The 13,335-nt window shown below is 41.1% G+C and overlaps 1 protein-coding gene across 3 annotated transcripts in view; it reads left to right on the top strand.

Moving 5' to 3' along the window:
* Window positions 1-13,335, top strand: part of parp8 (poly (ADP-ribose) polymerase family, member 8) — a 169,832-nt gene that overhangs the window by 106,088 nt on the left and 50,409 nt on the right. For all 3 annotated transcript variants that reach the window (XM_007892207.2, XM_042335361.1, XM_042335349.1), the window contains 4 exons: window positions 1,877-1,937; window positions 4,283-4,373; window positions 7,619-7,685; window positions 10,143-10,271. In XM_007892207.2, the coding sequence (XP_007890398.1) occupies window positions 1,877-1,937; window positions 4,283-4,373; window positions 7,619-7,685; window positions 10,143-10,271 (348 nt within the window). The remainder of the gene's footprint in view (window positions 1-1,876; window positions 1,938-4,282; window positions 4,374-7,618; window positions 7,686-10,142; window positions 10,272-13,335) is intronic.

Raw genomic sequence — 13,335 nt, 5'->3', positions numbered from 1 at the left:
GGGGGAGGAGAGGGAATTGTTTTTCTTTAAAAAGATTCAATTTTTAGAAGAAGGATGTGTACTAGATTCTTGGTGGTGTTGTGGGGGCAGATGCTATTTTTTTAGGTTAGCCGAGTGTCTGACATATACGGAAGCCCATCATCACCAGGCTTTAGAGTAGAATATCCAAACCAGGCTGAGAATTCCAAACTGTGTGGCTAGTGCTAGAGAAGGGATAGAACAGGTCTGTCCCTGATGCCTGGCATGGAGGATTGTTCTGGTCTTCGGTGGGAATGTGAAGGAGAATTGAGGTTTTTCTCTGTAGTATAGTGATGGAGCTGATGAGGTTCTGGTTATTAGCTAGATCCTTTGGTCTCGTCTTGGTGAATTCTGAGCATCCAAACCCCAAATAGTAATCCCTGAGTAATACTGGACCATTTAAAGTGAATTGGAGACCGAAAGAGGCAAATATCAAAGAATCTTTAGACGAGAGACTGAAGGGTGCTGGAAGAAAATATGTTATTGAAAAGCTATCAGTGTTGAATAAGAATAATCTGAATGATATAAGAATATGTATTGTATTTTATTCCTTGCATCATAGGAGTCTTATAGCTCAGTGGTGAGAGCACTCGCCTCGCAAGCATGAGACCTGGGTTTGATTCCTGGCAAGGTGAAACCCTGGGCAAGTTTCCTTATTCCACGCTCCTGATAATAATCCCTCAAGAAGAAGAAGAAAAAAAATTGGTCACTTCAATCCACAACTGATTGTGGTACACTGCTGTGTGCAATTGGCTACTGTGTTTTGCCTACAAATATACAGTCAATTCACTTTACAGTATATTCTGTGAAGTGCTTTGCAAAGTCCAGAAGATGTGAAAAGCGCTATATCAAATGCAAGGATTATTATTATTTATTATTATTTGATATATTTCACTTTGTGTAGAAATGGCCAGGTAAAGACTACATTGGGCTCGGCTTTGATGCCCCTCCAGCAGTAAATTTGTTTTTTTTATCAATATCCATGTTCTGTGGCACAGATATGATGGCCCCTTGGGTGCAGAATGGCCCCTTGGGTGCAGAAGTTCCTGTGTCCTATTTGAGCTCACACATGAAGAACGGTCACTTACCAGGTTTCTGATGTCAATGAAACTATGCCCTGAAGTTAAGTCCTCATACTCAGGAGAAGGTGGGAGAATATTGAAGGAGGGTAATAATTCTGACAAATATATGGTGATTTAAAGGGAAATAAGTTTTCAGAATTCTAGGCTAAACCGATCATCATTCTTGCCCAGTGGCAAATGCAGGGCCATTTTACATTTAGTCTATATCTGCCCTGAATTTCTAATGCAAGCTTGGAACTGACATCCATGAACCAGCAGCAACTCACTCACCTGTTTTAATCCCATTCACTGTTTGGTCTGAGCTGCTATTTATAACTGACGCTGTGGATGCTATTGACTCCCCTGTGTTTCTGGGGATTAAGCAATCATCAGTATGATGCAATGACTTCCAATACCTTGTTTGAGACTCCAGATATTTTTAAATTGGCAGATTAAGTATTGTAGAAAAACATTGCAACATCAGCCTGCAAGAACATGTCAAGCCATTTCTTTTTAAGGTTATGAAATTGACTTTTTCAGTTTATTCAGTATACTTCAGCACTCGATTCTTAACACAAACAACATGCCTGACTTAAGTGTCAAAGTAGAGAGAAGGAAAAGAAAAGGGAGGGAGGGAGGAACCATGCTATGTGTGCAAAAGTTTGATTCTCTTTTTTAAAAAAAAGTGACTCAAAATGTTTAGAAGGCTCATGGTTCCAAAATGCTTCTTCCTTGCCGAACACATCACTTCCTGAAATATTCCTTTAGAATTCATCACAGCACAATTTCTTTTTCAGGGAGTATGGCGCAATTGACGATGTGGATATCGACTTGCATATTGATGTCAGCTTTCTCGATGTGAGTAAAGATCCCTGTGGTTCACTTCATTACAACACGACTCTTGAAAAACACAACTTACCTGTGAATGAATTGATTGATGCCATTGCTTCATATTGCAATAGAGAGCTTTTGCATATCGTTCCTTAGTGCTCAAAGTTCCTCAGTCTTCATAAAAAAAATGTAGGCCGTGTGTTAACAGAGGCATTCTCGCTGACAAATTGCTTAGCGCTACGGGTGAAATTCCTGCCCCTGAAAAACTGGCAAAAAAATTGTTTCCAGAATAAAAGGCAACTTGATAATAACAAACTCGTGTTAACGGTTTATTAAAGGCCATTAAGGCGGAATTTCACCAAATCTCTGCAACTAAGAAGGCTGATCCACGAGGGAGTATTGAAGCCCTCAGTTAGAGCTGAAGTTTTGCAGTATAATGACAGGTAATGGCTGTAACCTCTTCACAGCAGTGGTGCAAGGGAGTTGTGCAGTCGAGATAAGTGGCTGAGAGTATGTGTGTAGTGGCATTGGTAGGTACTTGGAAATTGGGAAATCTTTGTTAACAACGTATTTGTTACTCCATTGCCACAAACTCTCGTCCCTGTGAATTTAAAATTACGGTATAAATTGCTGACAAGCAGAGTCTAGCCACCACGACTCCCACCACCCCTCCATCTCCCACCCCCCACCCAACCCCTCTCCTTTGAGCAGAGATTCCACCAAGGTTCAAATTTACTCTGTCAGGGTAGCTTTTCAGAGTACAGATATTTGGCAAAATGGAAAAATTCTGGATGCTCTTAATTGATAGATTAAAAGAGTAAATCTAGACCCAGGAGGAGTTTCTACTTACTGGTTGTCACATTATGTAGCTGATGGAGTAGTTGGTGAGGACTCAGTGTAGTTTTGACACTGTGCCTCCTCCAATATCGCTGGCTCAAGCCCTCGGGGGGGGGAAGTGATTTTTGAAAGTGAGAATATAATTTTTAATATATTATTTTTATAATATAATATAACTTATGGACTTTTTGAAGGAGTTTTTTGTTTGGGGAGAAGACGGAGATGAAATAAGAACATAAAGCATCCAGGCCAGCAGCCTACATAAATGTCAGAGCCTGGCTTGCAAATGGTTGCAACAAACCTTTTAAAGTTTAAGTAGACACTGCCTTCTCAGCAAAACTAGGAATAAACAGTAAATGAAGGCCCTACTAGCATCTCCCACATCCTGAGAAAGAACAAATCTAATGTTAAGTGACTCAAACAAGCTAGTACCCATGTATCTTTTAGATGAGCTAAGATCAGTTTGGATGAAGAAGGCCCTTTGGCCCATTTGGTCTCATCTTTCCAGAATACTCATCCTCCCATTCTCCCATCACATCATTAAGCTGTTTTCTAAATGGGTCCAGTGTTCTGGCCAGTGATGGCCTCGTAACCTGTTCCAGTTGTTAGGCCACAAGTGAAGCTGATAAAAGATAAGTGATGCAGGCTCCCTTAGTCACTAACTAAGCCTTTGCCGAATCTCTGCTTCCTAACTAGGAGACTGGAGATCCAATTTCCACCTAGTCTGAGTCTTCAAGACTCATTTTGTCTTAAAATTTAAGATGGAGCAGAATTTTGGACAATTCTTAAATTCAGCCTTATGTTAGAAGCTGTTTTTTCTGCTTCCAAATTCAGACTGAGTTTAAGAATTTTCCACAGTGGTGCATAATCTTAAATTATAAGTTGAAATTGCTCTGTAGGCAACAACAGGCTGGAATTTCAGGCTTCTCCAGGACAATGTCAGAGTCGTATGTGAGAATAGGTTCTTATGTCAACCAGTATGTCAAAGACATATAGACCAGTATAGCATCTGGTCTATTTTAACACCAATCTTTTTGTCCAATTTCCCTTTCCTCCCCCAATTCATTCCTCCCCCACCCACCCTCAAGCTTGGGCTCCTTGTGTGAAGCACAAGTAAAATGATAGAGCAATATAGTTAAAAGCAGGTCACAGAAGGAAGTTCATTCATTAATTACTCTGCCGTATGCGGGCAGTCAAGGGTGACATTTAAATAATTAACGGGCCTCACACTGGATGTGCTAAGCTCCCCTTGTATTTTAATTGTTCCTATCTAGTGTTTGCAGCTGATTGCAAAAAATAAACTCCTGTCTGTTACAATTTAAGGCAAGTCAAGCATGACTGGATTGTTAGCATGACAATGTAAGCACAGTCAAGTTCGGCACACAAAAGATATGAAAGTGTTTTGTTCCAATATATTAGTGAGCGAATGAAGTGTGTACTTAGTGCAATAATTCATTATAGGTTTCTGATGGATTTTGTTGCTTTTATATCTCTGAATAAATTGCTTTCTTTCTGCTTGCCTGACTTTGTGACAGGATGAGATTGCTATTGCATGGGACGTAATTCGGACAGAACCCGTAATAGTGCGATTGCACTGCTCTCTCACACAGTATCTGAATGGCCCAGGTTAGTGCTGCTGTCCATACCCCCATGCATTTACATTACATCGAGACACAAACACAGCTTTGTTCCATACTCTTCTATTTTTATTACATATAATCTTACAGCACGAAAACGTGCCCATTCAGTCTCTGTTTACCTAGCAAGTAAGCAGGAACCTGGTTGTTAGTCGATTGGCGGATAGTTTTTCTATCCCATCAAAAATAAAAATAACTAAAAAATAAATAATTATTTGATCACTCAATCCACGACTGTTTGTGGGACACTGCTGTGTGCAATTGGCTGCCGCATTTTGCCCACAAAATATACAGTCAATTCACTTTACAGTACATTCTGCGAAGCGCTTTGAGACGTCTCAAAGACGTGATAAGGCGCTATATCAAATGCAAGGATTATTATTATTATTTTATCTATGCCAATGTTTATACTCCATGCGAGCCTCCATCCTTCCAAATCACCCTCAATCCTCTTCTCCCTCATGCATGCCTCAAGTGTCCTCTGAAATATATTGTTTCAACCACAGCTTCCAGGGGTGAGTTCCACATTCTTGCCCCACTCTGTGTAAAGAAGTTCATCCTATACTTCCCTTTTAGATCTGGTACTCACTCTCTTAAATGCAAGTTGTTGGTGTCGTTATTATGCCCAGTGCCTTGGGACTTTCTTCCGACATGAAAAGCCCCATATAAATGTAATTATGTTGTTGTATATTTATTGCCCTTTGTTTATGTCTTACCAACAGCTTATCAAAGTCCATCTTATTCAATTCCTTTCATAATTTTTAAGCATCCCTATCAGGTCCCCACTCAATCATATCATCTCCATAAAGAAGAGCACTTACCTGTTATCTTTGTTGATGGCTGTATCTATTCATCCCTAGTAATACCCTAATAAATCTTAGCTACACTGTGGATGGTTTAACTGGATAAAAAGTAAAGTGCAAAATAGGAGTTCAACTGGCTTCAAGGTGTTACTTTCATGGAGTAACATGGAGGTGAAAGATATTTAATCATTTTTTTAATAAAATCTGCTCTCTGTTTTTCCCCTTCATTTGATAGTTCTCCTGCACTAGTGCATAACTGGAAAGTGAAGAGTATGTGGAAGTGCTGGGGATCAGTGGTTTCTGGTGTATATTTGCCAAAATAATTGTTTTATCCCCGGTGCAGTGCTGCAGGCACTGACCACACACTGGTACATCACTCACAAAGTCATCTTCTACTTCTGAGTTTAAACAATGAGTGTTGGCAGCCTATTCGACCATGGTGGCATCATAGCAAATCTGATCACCTCCTGAGCAAACAGGAATGCTTCCAGCAGCGACAACTGGATAGAGATCAGGGCTGCGATGTCCGGCTTAATACAAGGCTTAAACATAATGCCCTCAACGCTTGCTGAGATCAGCTCACACAGTACAGGCTATGGGTTCAACTCAGACCTTCCAGCAGATCTATGTAGCTTAGTACAACAGGACATTTAACTCCTGAGCGAGGAACCATTTATTTATGGGAGGGGGGAGGGGTGGGGGGGTTGTCGGCTGGGTCTGTGACACGTGTGGAAAACCATCACCATGCTTGACCCATCGCCGTACTGCTGAACTCTATAACCAGCTAAGACTGCATAGTTTACCATTGATTATTACTGTCTGGCAAGCTTTCTCGCTGCTTATCCAGCTAGGACCACTCTATCCATTAGGGTTTTGGCTTGCAGGAGCTGAGTTGGATGACTGCCTGCTCCCAGTGATAGGTTAGCTCTTCCAGGTCCTGTTGATGAGACAGGCTGGCTGTGCTGTCAACAGCAGTGCCCCGGAAAAGTGTGGACCTGCCTAGCTCAGGAACTGGACGACCGAGACCGCCACAGAGGGCTGGCTCGATTCCGACATTCCCTTGCTAAGCATGTCACCTTGGAACCAGTTCAACTCCAAGGAGACTCCACTTACCTCCCGCACAAGGAGGATAATCACTTATTGGTTGTTCAACATCCAACAATAATAATAATAATAATAATAACCCTTGCATTTGATATAGCGCTTTTCACATCTTCTAGACGTCTCAATTTTATTATTATCGTTTTGTTTCGGAGGGATTATTATTAGGCGTGTGGAGTAAGGAAACTTGCCCAAGGTTTCGCCCTGCCTGGAATTGAACCCAGGTGTCTCGCTTGCAAGGCGAGCTCTCCAACCACTGAGCTACAGGACTCCACAAGCGCGGGTTTGAGCCATCACTTGGTGAATAAGTGAATGATAAGTACCAGGAACTCCCTAGTGGGCAACACATCTCAGCATGAAATGCGTGAGAGCATTGCCACCATCTTCCTGTCCGCAGCTCGGGCACCCCGTCCCTTCCCATTGAGTGGTGGTTCCACTAATAGGAGGTGTAGAGTTTAAGCAGCAGCTGCTTGCCTTTCTGCAGGCCAATCAAGGTGGATTGCAGGCGTTGGATGTACGTATATGTGTTATGAACTCAGACTTCAGGTAGTGCCTTCCAGCAGCTGTCATTCCAAGCCTCAGAGGTTCCTCATCAGTCATATGGGGGAGGCGGGCATCGTGTTTCACCCACAAATATATGGTCAATTCACTTTACAGTATATTCTGTGAAGCGCTTTGAGACATCTAGAAGACCTGAAAAGCGCTATATCAAATGTGAGGATCATTATTATCTGCCTTAACATGGTGGGAAGATCTTTACAGTGCAGCTTGTGATGTGCTAGCCACCTTGATGTTCTCGAGGTCCAAGTCCAATGTCCCATACCAGGCTTACTTAGTACCCGTACTCAGTACCAGCTGCTCAACCCCCATACGAGGGGCATTGGCAAAGTCAAGGAGGATGGTCTTGAAGATGAGTCTTGAAGGAGGCAAGGGAGGGGGGTGAGGCGGAGGGGCTCTGTGATGGAATTCTGGAGGGTGGGGCAGAAAGCTTGAAGGCCTGACTTTTCTTACACTGTGTCTGATCTGTATCTTCATTTTCCCAAGAAGGAAAATTAAATAAGCTAATTTATAAACTGTGAGTGGATTTACTGAAGCATTTCCCTCTTGTGTGTTAATCCCCATGTCCTGTCGGTATTTATCTATGTAGTGCGTTTAACAACTTCATTTTCTATGTTTGCCAATTCAGCAGAGGTCTGATAAGTCTTTACTGGTCATTAAACCACCCAGTACCACTGTGTAGATACAGCATTTCATTTTGTGGACGTTAACATAATATGATGGCTACATTTGTGGTTTCCTGATTATATCTTTTTCTCCTGTACATTCACAGTACCAACAGTTGATGTTTTCCAGACATCAACGAAGGAACGCTTTGGACTTGGACATCAATTGAAAAAGTAAGTGTTTCCGCAAACATTAAGGTAGTTTGTAAAATTTAGAAAAGAGAGAAAATGAAAGAAAAACGATGCATTTTTATAGGACTTCATTTCGTCAAAACATTGTAACATTTGTTACAGGAAGTTAATTTTCAAGTGTAGTGACTGTATTTGTAAGGAGGGGATGAGGCGGAGTGACTGGGGGATGGGGTTGCCGTTTGCACACACAAGGTCCTGCAAATAACCATGAGGGAAACAACCAGTTAATCTGGGTTGCTGGCTGGGAATGTAAAATTATGTAAATCATTGTCGCACTTAGGAGTTTATCGTGTGCTGATCGCTAGCATTAGAAAGCTTTCTCATTCCATGTTTATAATGGAAAATTACCTATCAGAGAGAGCTCTGATTTCTGAACCAGTTGCCTCCTTCTGTACTGAAGCAGCACTGTACACAACCAAACGTCGTTTGATAATTAAACCAATTTCTGTTACACTTCAGAAGTTCTGTATTCCCTGTCCTACCTGTTTCCATCTCTTTCAGTCTTGTGCGTCAATTCCCTATGGGGTATTGTTTCAAAAGTTTTGCTAAAATCTGCATATATTAACAACTGCTGAATTCCCCTTGTCTACACATTGTGTCATCACTTCAAAGAATTCTAAGGATTTTCCTGATATGACACAACTCTGTTTCGTAAAGTCATGTTAACTTCCTCTTTAATTCCAGATTCCAGGTCCTTTGTTTTTCCTTCTTCACACATTCCTCTGATGTCAAAGAAACATTTTTTATTAAGTCTTTCCTATTAGTTAAACAATGTGGAATTAATACCTAGAAATCTGTCTACATTTTGCTTCAGGATTTCTTTTAACAACAACACGATTACATTTGTATAGTGCCTTTCACGTCGGGAGGACGTCCCCAGGCGCTGGACAGAGTACAACATTTCAGACCCGAGATGGGGTTGGCGGGGGAGGGGAAGGGGGGTGGCCGATGGCATGGTCGAAGAGGAGGGTCTTGAGGTGGGACTTGAAGGAGGCTAAGGAGGGGGTGAGGCGGAGTGACTGGGGGATGGAATTGCAGAGGTTGGAGACAGAGTAGCTGAATGCTCTCCCGCCAATGGTGGGGCGGGTGGGTCGGGGGACGTGGAGCAGGCCAGAGCCGACTGAGCAGAGGGAACGGGCGGGTTGGTAGGGGGTTAGGAGATTGCAGAGGTAGGGTGGGGTGAGGCCATGGAGGGCTTTGTACGTGAGGACCAGGATCTTGAACTGGATCCTCTGAGCATAGGGAGCCAATGGAGTCGGGTGAGAGTGGGGGAGATGGGGTCATGGAGTTTGGTGCAGGAGAGGACACGGGCTGCAGAGTTCTGGATTAGTTGGGAAGGCCAACAAGCAGGGCGTTTGCATAGTTGAGCCTGGAGGTGATGAAGGCATGAACAAGAGTTTCAGTGGCCTGAGGGGTGAGGTAGTGGCGGAGTTGGGTGATGTTTACGGAGGTGAGGGAAGGCAGAGCGGGTCATGGCTTGGATGTGGGGAAGAAAAGACAGTTGAGGGTCAAAAATATACAGTCAATTCACTTTACAGTGTGTTCTGTGAAGCGCTTTGGGACGTCCTCCCGACGTGAAAAGCGCTATATCAAATGCAAGGATTATTATTATTATTATTATTATTAAACAAGACACCCAGGTTCCTGACTGGCTTGGTGAGTTGTAGTGTGCAACCATGGAGGTTGATGTTTAAGCAAGCATTTCTGAAAGCAAAATCCCTTAGAATTATTCCAGATTACAATTAAATTACAGAGAATAATAACAATCCTTGCATTTGATATAGCCCCTCATTGCGTCATTGAGACGTCTCAGATTGCTTCACAGGATATAATGCAAAGTGGATATGGCCATTTGGCCAAATTAGTTAGCACTGGTGTGTAAGGTCTAAGTGGATTTCTTTATTCCCCATTGTTTAGCTAAAGGGAGGATTGAATAAGAAATATGTTGTTTATTTTGAGTGTTCCCAATAAAGCTACTATATTCCAGAGATGTTTATTTCCTTGAACTAATAAGATAATGAAGCCTTCAACAGTAGCAGGATTAAAGCAAATAAACTGTACAAGGTGGCAATGTTTTACTGGAGACAATCTACTCGTCAGCAGCTTCTTAACTGAGATGAACCCTTTGAAGAATAGGGCAGGGATCTGCTTAATGTCTCAAGTCTCTGTCAGGGCAGGGGATATGTCACAGCGAGAAGCTAGCAGAGTGCCAGAGAGTCAGTCACAGGAACATAGCGTAAAGTTACAAATACAGTCGGGATCTTTCCTTTGATCCCAGCGATGGCTGGAGTGGATCGGCCAGTGAAGCCAATTAGTTTGAAGATCCGATGCTTGAAGATGTCTTAATGAAGTGTAACCAGATTGTTACTTCTGCCATTCATTAACACGGCAGATTTGATATTTCCTCACACCTTCTCTCTCTCCCCCCAAACCCCGCAGAATTATGCAGACATTTGTTACACAGCAGTGGAAGCAGAACAGCAAGGAGAAACTCAACTGCTCTCATGGGAAAAAGCTGAGTGAGAAGAAGGTGAAATCCCCTCTGCACATTTTTTCAACACTGCGCAGGTAATGTCCTGAGATACATGGGATGTATCCCATCCCAATCGTTTGTTTGTTCATTTGAGCACTTGTATCAATACCTTGACCATTTTCAGTGTCCATAATAATAATAATCTTTGCATTTGATGTAGTGCCTTATCACTTTGTTGGTAATATATGCTGCAAAAGTGTACTGACTGTGTATTTTGTTGGCGAAACATGTCATCCAATTGCGCACAGCAGTGCCTCACAAACAGTCAATTGATTAAAATAAATTTTAACTTTATAAAAAAAATTTAAATGCATTATTAAAAATCTCCATGTTGATGTGTTAGATTTGTGTTAAGTGCTCTTCAGCAAGGCAACTTTGCACAATGCAAATACAATACAAAATTACATTAATATTGAGCCTTTCACTTTGGGAGGACATTCCAAGGTGTTGGACAGTCAGGGATTTGGGCCTGAGCTGGAGGTTTGTATCAGGGAGGAACAGGGGCTTGGTATCAGGGAGGACTAATTAATGACTATTAATAATAATAATAATCCTTGCATTTGATGTAGCGCGTTATTATGCCTTTGAGGTGTCTCAAAGTGCTTAATAGAATATTCTGTAAATTGACTGTTTATTTTGTGGGCAAAACACAGAAGGCAATTGTGCACAGCAGTGTCCCACAAACAGTTGTGGATTGAAGTGACCTTTTTTATATAAGGAATTATTATCCCTGGAAAAGCGATCCACCAATCGACTAACAACCAGGTTCCTGCTTAATGCTAGGTAAACAGAGGCATGTGGAGTAAGGAAACTTGCCCAATATTTCACCCTGCCGGGAATCAAACCCAGGTCTCTCGCTTGCAAGGCGAGTTCTCTGATCACTGAGCTACAAGACTGCTGTTCTGTTAGAAACACATGAGAGCAATGGCTACATGGATCTCATTTTAAGATCACTGGTGTTTCTTCCTGTTTTTAATGTGGGTTAATGACTTCCCTCCATGGACCCCTTAAAGTGTGTCACACAGCAGAAACCGACGGCAAAGATCTCTTACTTACACTTGCATCATGACCCACTTGGTGTGCTCAGCTTTATATCTTTTCTAAGTGGATAAAATGAACTCTCAGGGGTATGAACTAGCTCTGAGGGGACCCCCCTGGCAAAGCAGTTTGCAGTAATTCAGTGGTGACCAACCACAGCCAACAAAATATATTTTCTTTATTGAATATTTCTTGATTGATGCCATAAATCAAGAGCTATTCACTCAAGAAGAAAATGAAAACACACAATCGATCAAACACGGACTTGCCTAGATTGATGCGAATTTTCGGTGTTGGTGGTGGGTTGGTTGGGGGGAGTGCTTTTTGATGGCCCTGGGGGCTACTTACATACTGGTAAACACATTGGGATGTCCTCCCAACGTGAAAGGCGCTTTACAAATGTAATTTTGTTATTGTTATTGTAATTTGCTGACTTATGATTACTTACCCCATTTGCATATGGAGGTGGGAAGGAATGAAAGGGGACACAGTAATAATATTTCAGCCGCCTATCTCAGGTTTCTTTAGAAAATTTTATAAAGTGCTTGAAGACATTCCCCCAATTTGAAAGGCGACATATACTGTAAATATAAATTGTTGTTTCAAAGGCCCTTTTCATGTTCATGCCTAATGCAGGTAAAGTAATGTAATTTTTAGCTTTGTGATTACGTTAGTGAGATGTCGATGAAAGAACAGACATCAGAGAATTTGAGACTCTGTTTGAGATCAAAGTGAAGCTCCAGTCAGTTGATGCTCTGGTTTCTTGTTAAACTAAGTAAATTTATTCTCCTCTGAGACCCCGAACTTCTCATGTTCTTACCCTTCAGACCATTGTCTTCAAATATAAGATTGCATATGTTCTGATTTTTTAAAATTTCAGTCTGAGTTGTGATGCTGAATTTTCACAGTGCTTTGAAGAACTGTTGACAACAATAAATTACATTTGTATAGTGCCTTTCATGTAGGGAGGCCATCCCAAAGTGTTGGACAGTCAAGGTTGAGACCCAACTTCAAGGTTAAAATTCAATTTAAAATTTTTCCAAACTTCTGCATAATCTTACATTTTAAACCAATGAAAAATGTCAAGTCTTGTTGACTGAACAGTGACACTTTGAGTTCGAAAATCCCATTATAAACTCACATTGAAACTGGCAATATGTTTAATAATAATCATTGCATTTAATAGAGCACTTTAGATAGATAGATAGATAGATAGATAGATAGATAGATAGATAGATAGATAGATAGATAGATAGATAGATAGATAGATAGATAGATAGATAGATAGATAGATAGATAGATAGATAGATAGATAGATAGATAGATAGATAGATAGATAGATAGATAGATAGATAGATAGATAGATAGATAGATAGATAGATAATAAAATAATAATAATTTGGTCATTTAATCTATGACTGTTTGTGGGACACTGCTGTACACAATTGGCTGCTGTGTTTCGTCCACAAAATATAGTGAATTCACTTTCTAGTATATTCTGTGAAGCATTTTGAGATGTTTCAAAGACATGATAAGGCGCTATATCAAATGCAAAGATTATTATTATTATTATTATCTCAAAGCACTTCACAGGATTTTACTGTGAATTATAGATGAACATAGAAATACTAATGTCCCACAAACAGCCATGAACTAAATGACAATTTCTATTTATATGGTGCTTTTCAAGTCAGGAGATGTCTCTATCTGGGGGATTGTTGGCCAGGACACCCGAGAGAAAGACCCGCTCTTTTCCATTAGTGTCATGGGATCTTTAATATCAACCTGAACAGGCAGATGGGACCTTGGTTCAACATTACATGTGAAGGATGCGTGAGATTTACTGTCAAGTCACACTCTTGCAAATTGAAATAACAAACAAATGTGTTTAAGCCACAGAGATTGTAATTTCAGATGATAGAAGAAATTGATTTATTTTTAAATTGTTCCATTAAAACTTACTTTAGGGCCAAAACAACAACAACAAAATTACATTTGTAAAGCACCTTTCACATCGGGAGGACGTCCCAAGACTCTGGACAGACAGTTATGGACCCGAGC

This window comes from Callorhinchus milii, unplaced genomic scaffold, assembly GCF_018977255.1.
Source record: "Callorhinchus milii isolate IMCB2004 unplaced genomic scaffold, IMCB_Cmil_1.0 Scaffold1, whole genome shotgun sequence".
Taxonomy (NCBI): Eukaryota; Metazoa; Chordata; class Chondrichthyes; order Chimaeriformes; family Callorhinchidae; genus Callorhinchus; species Callorhinchus milii.
Note: the sequence above shows the minus strand (reverse complement) of the source record. Positions and strands in the feature narration are given on the sequence as shown.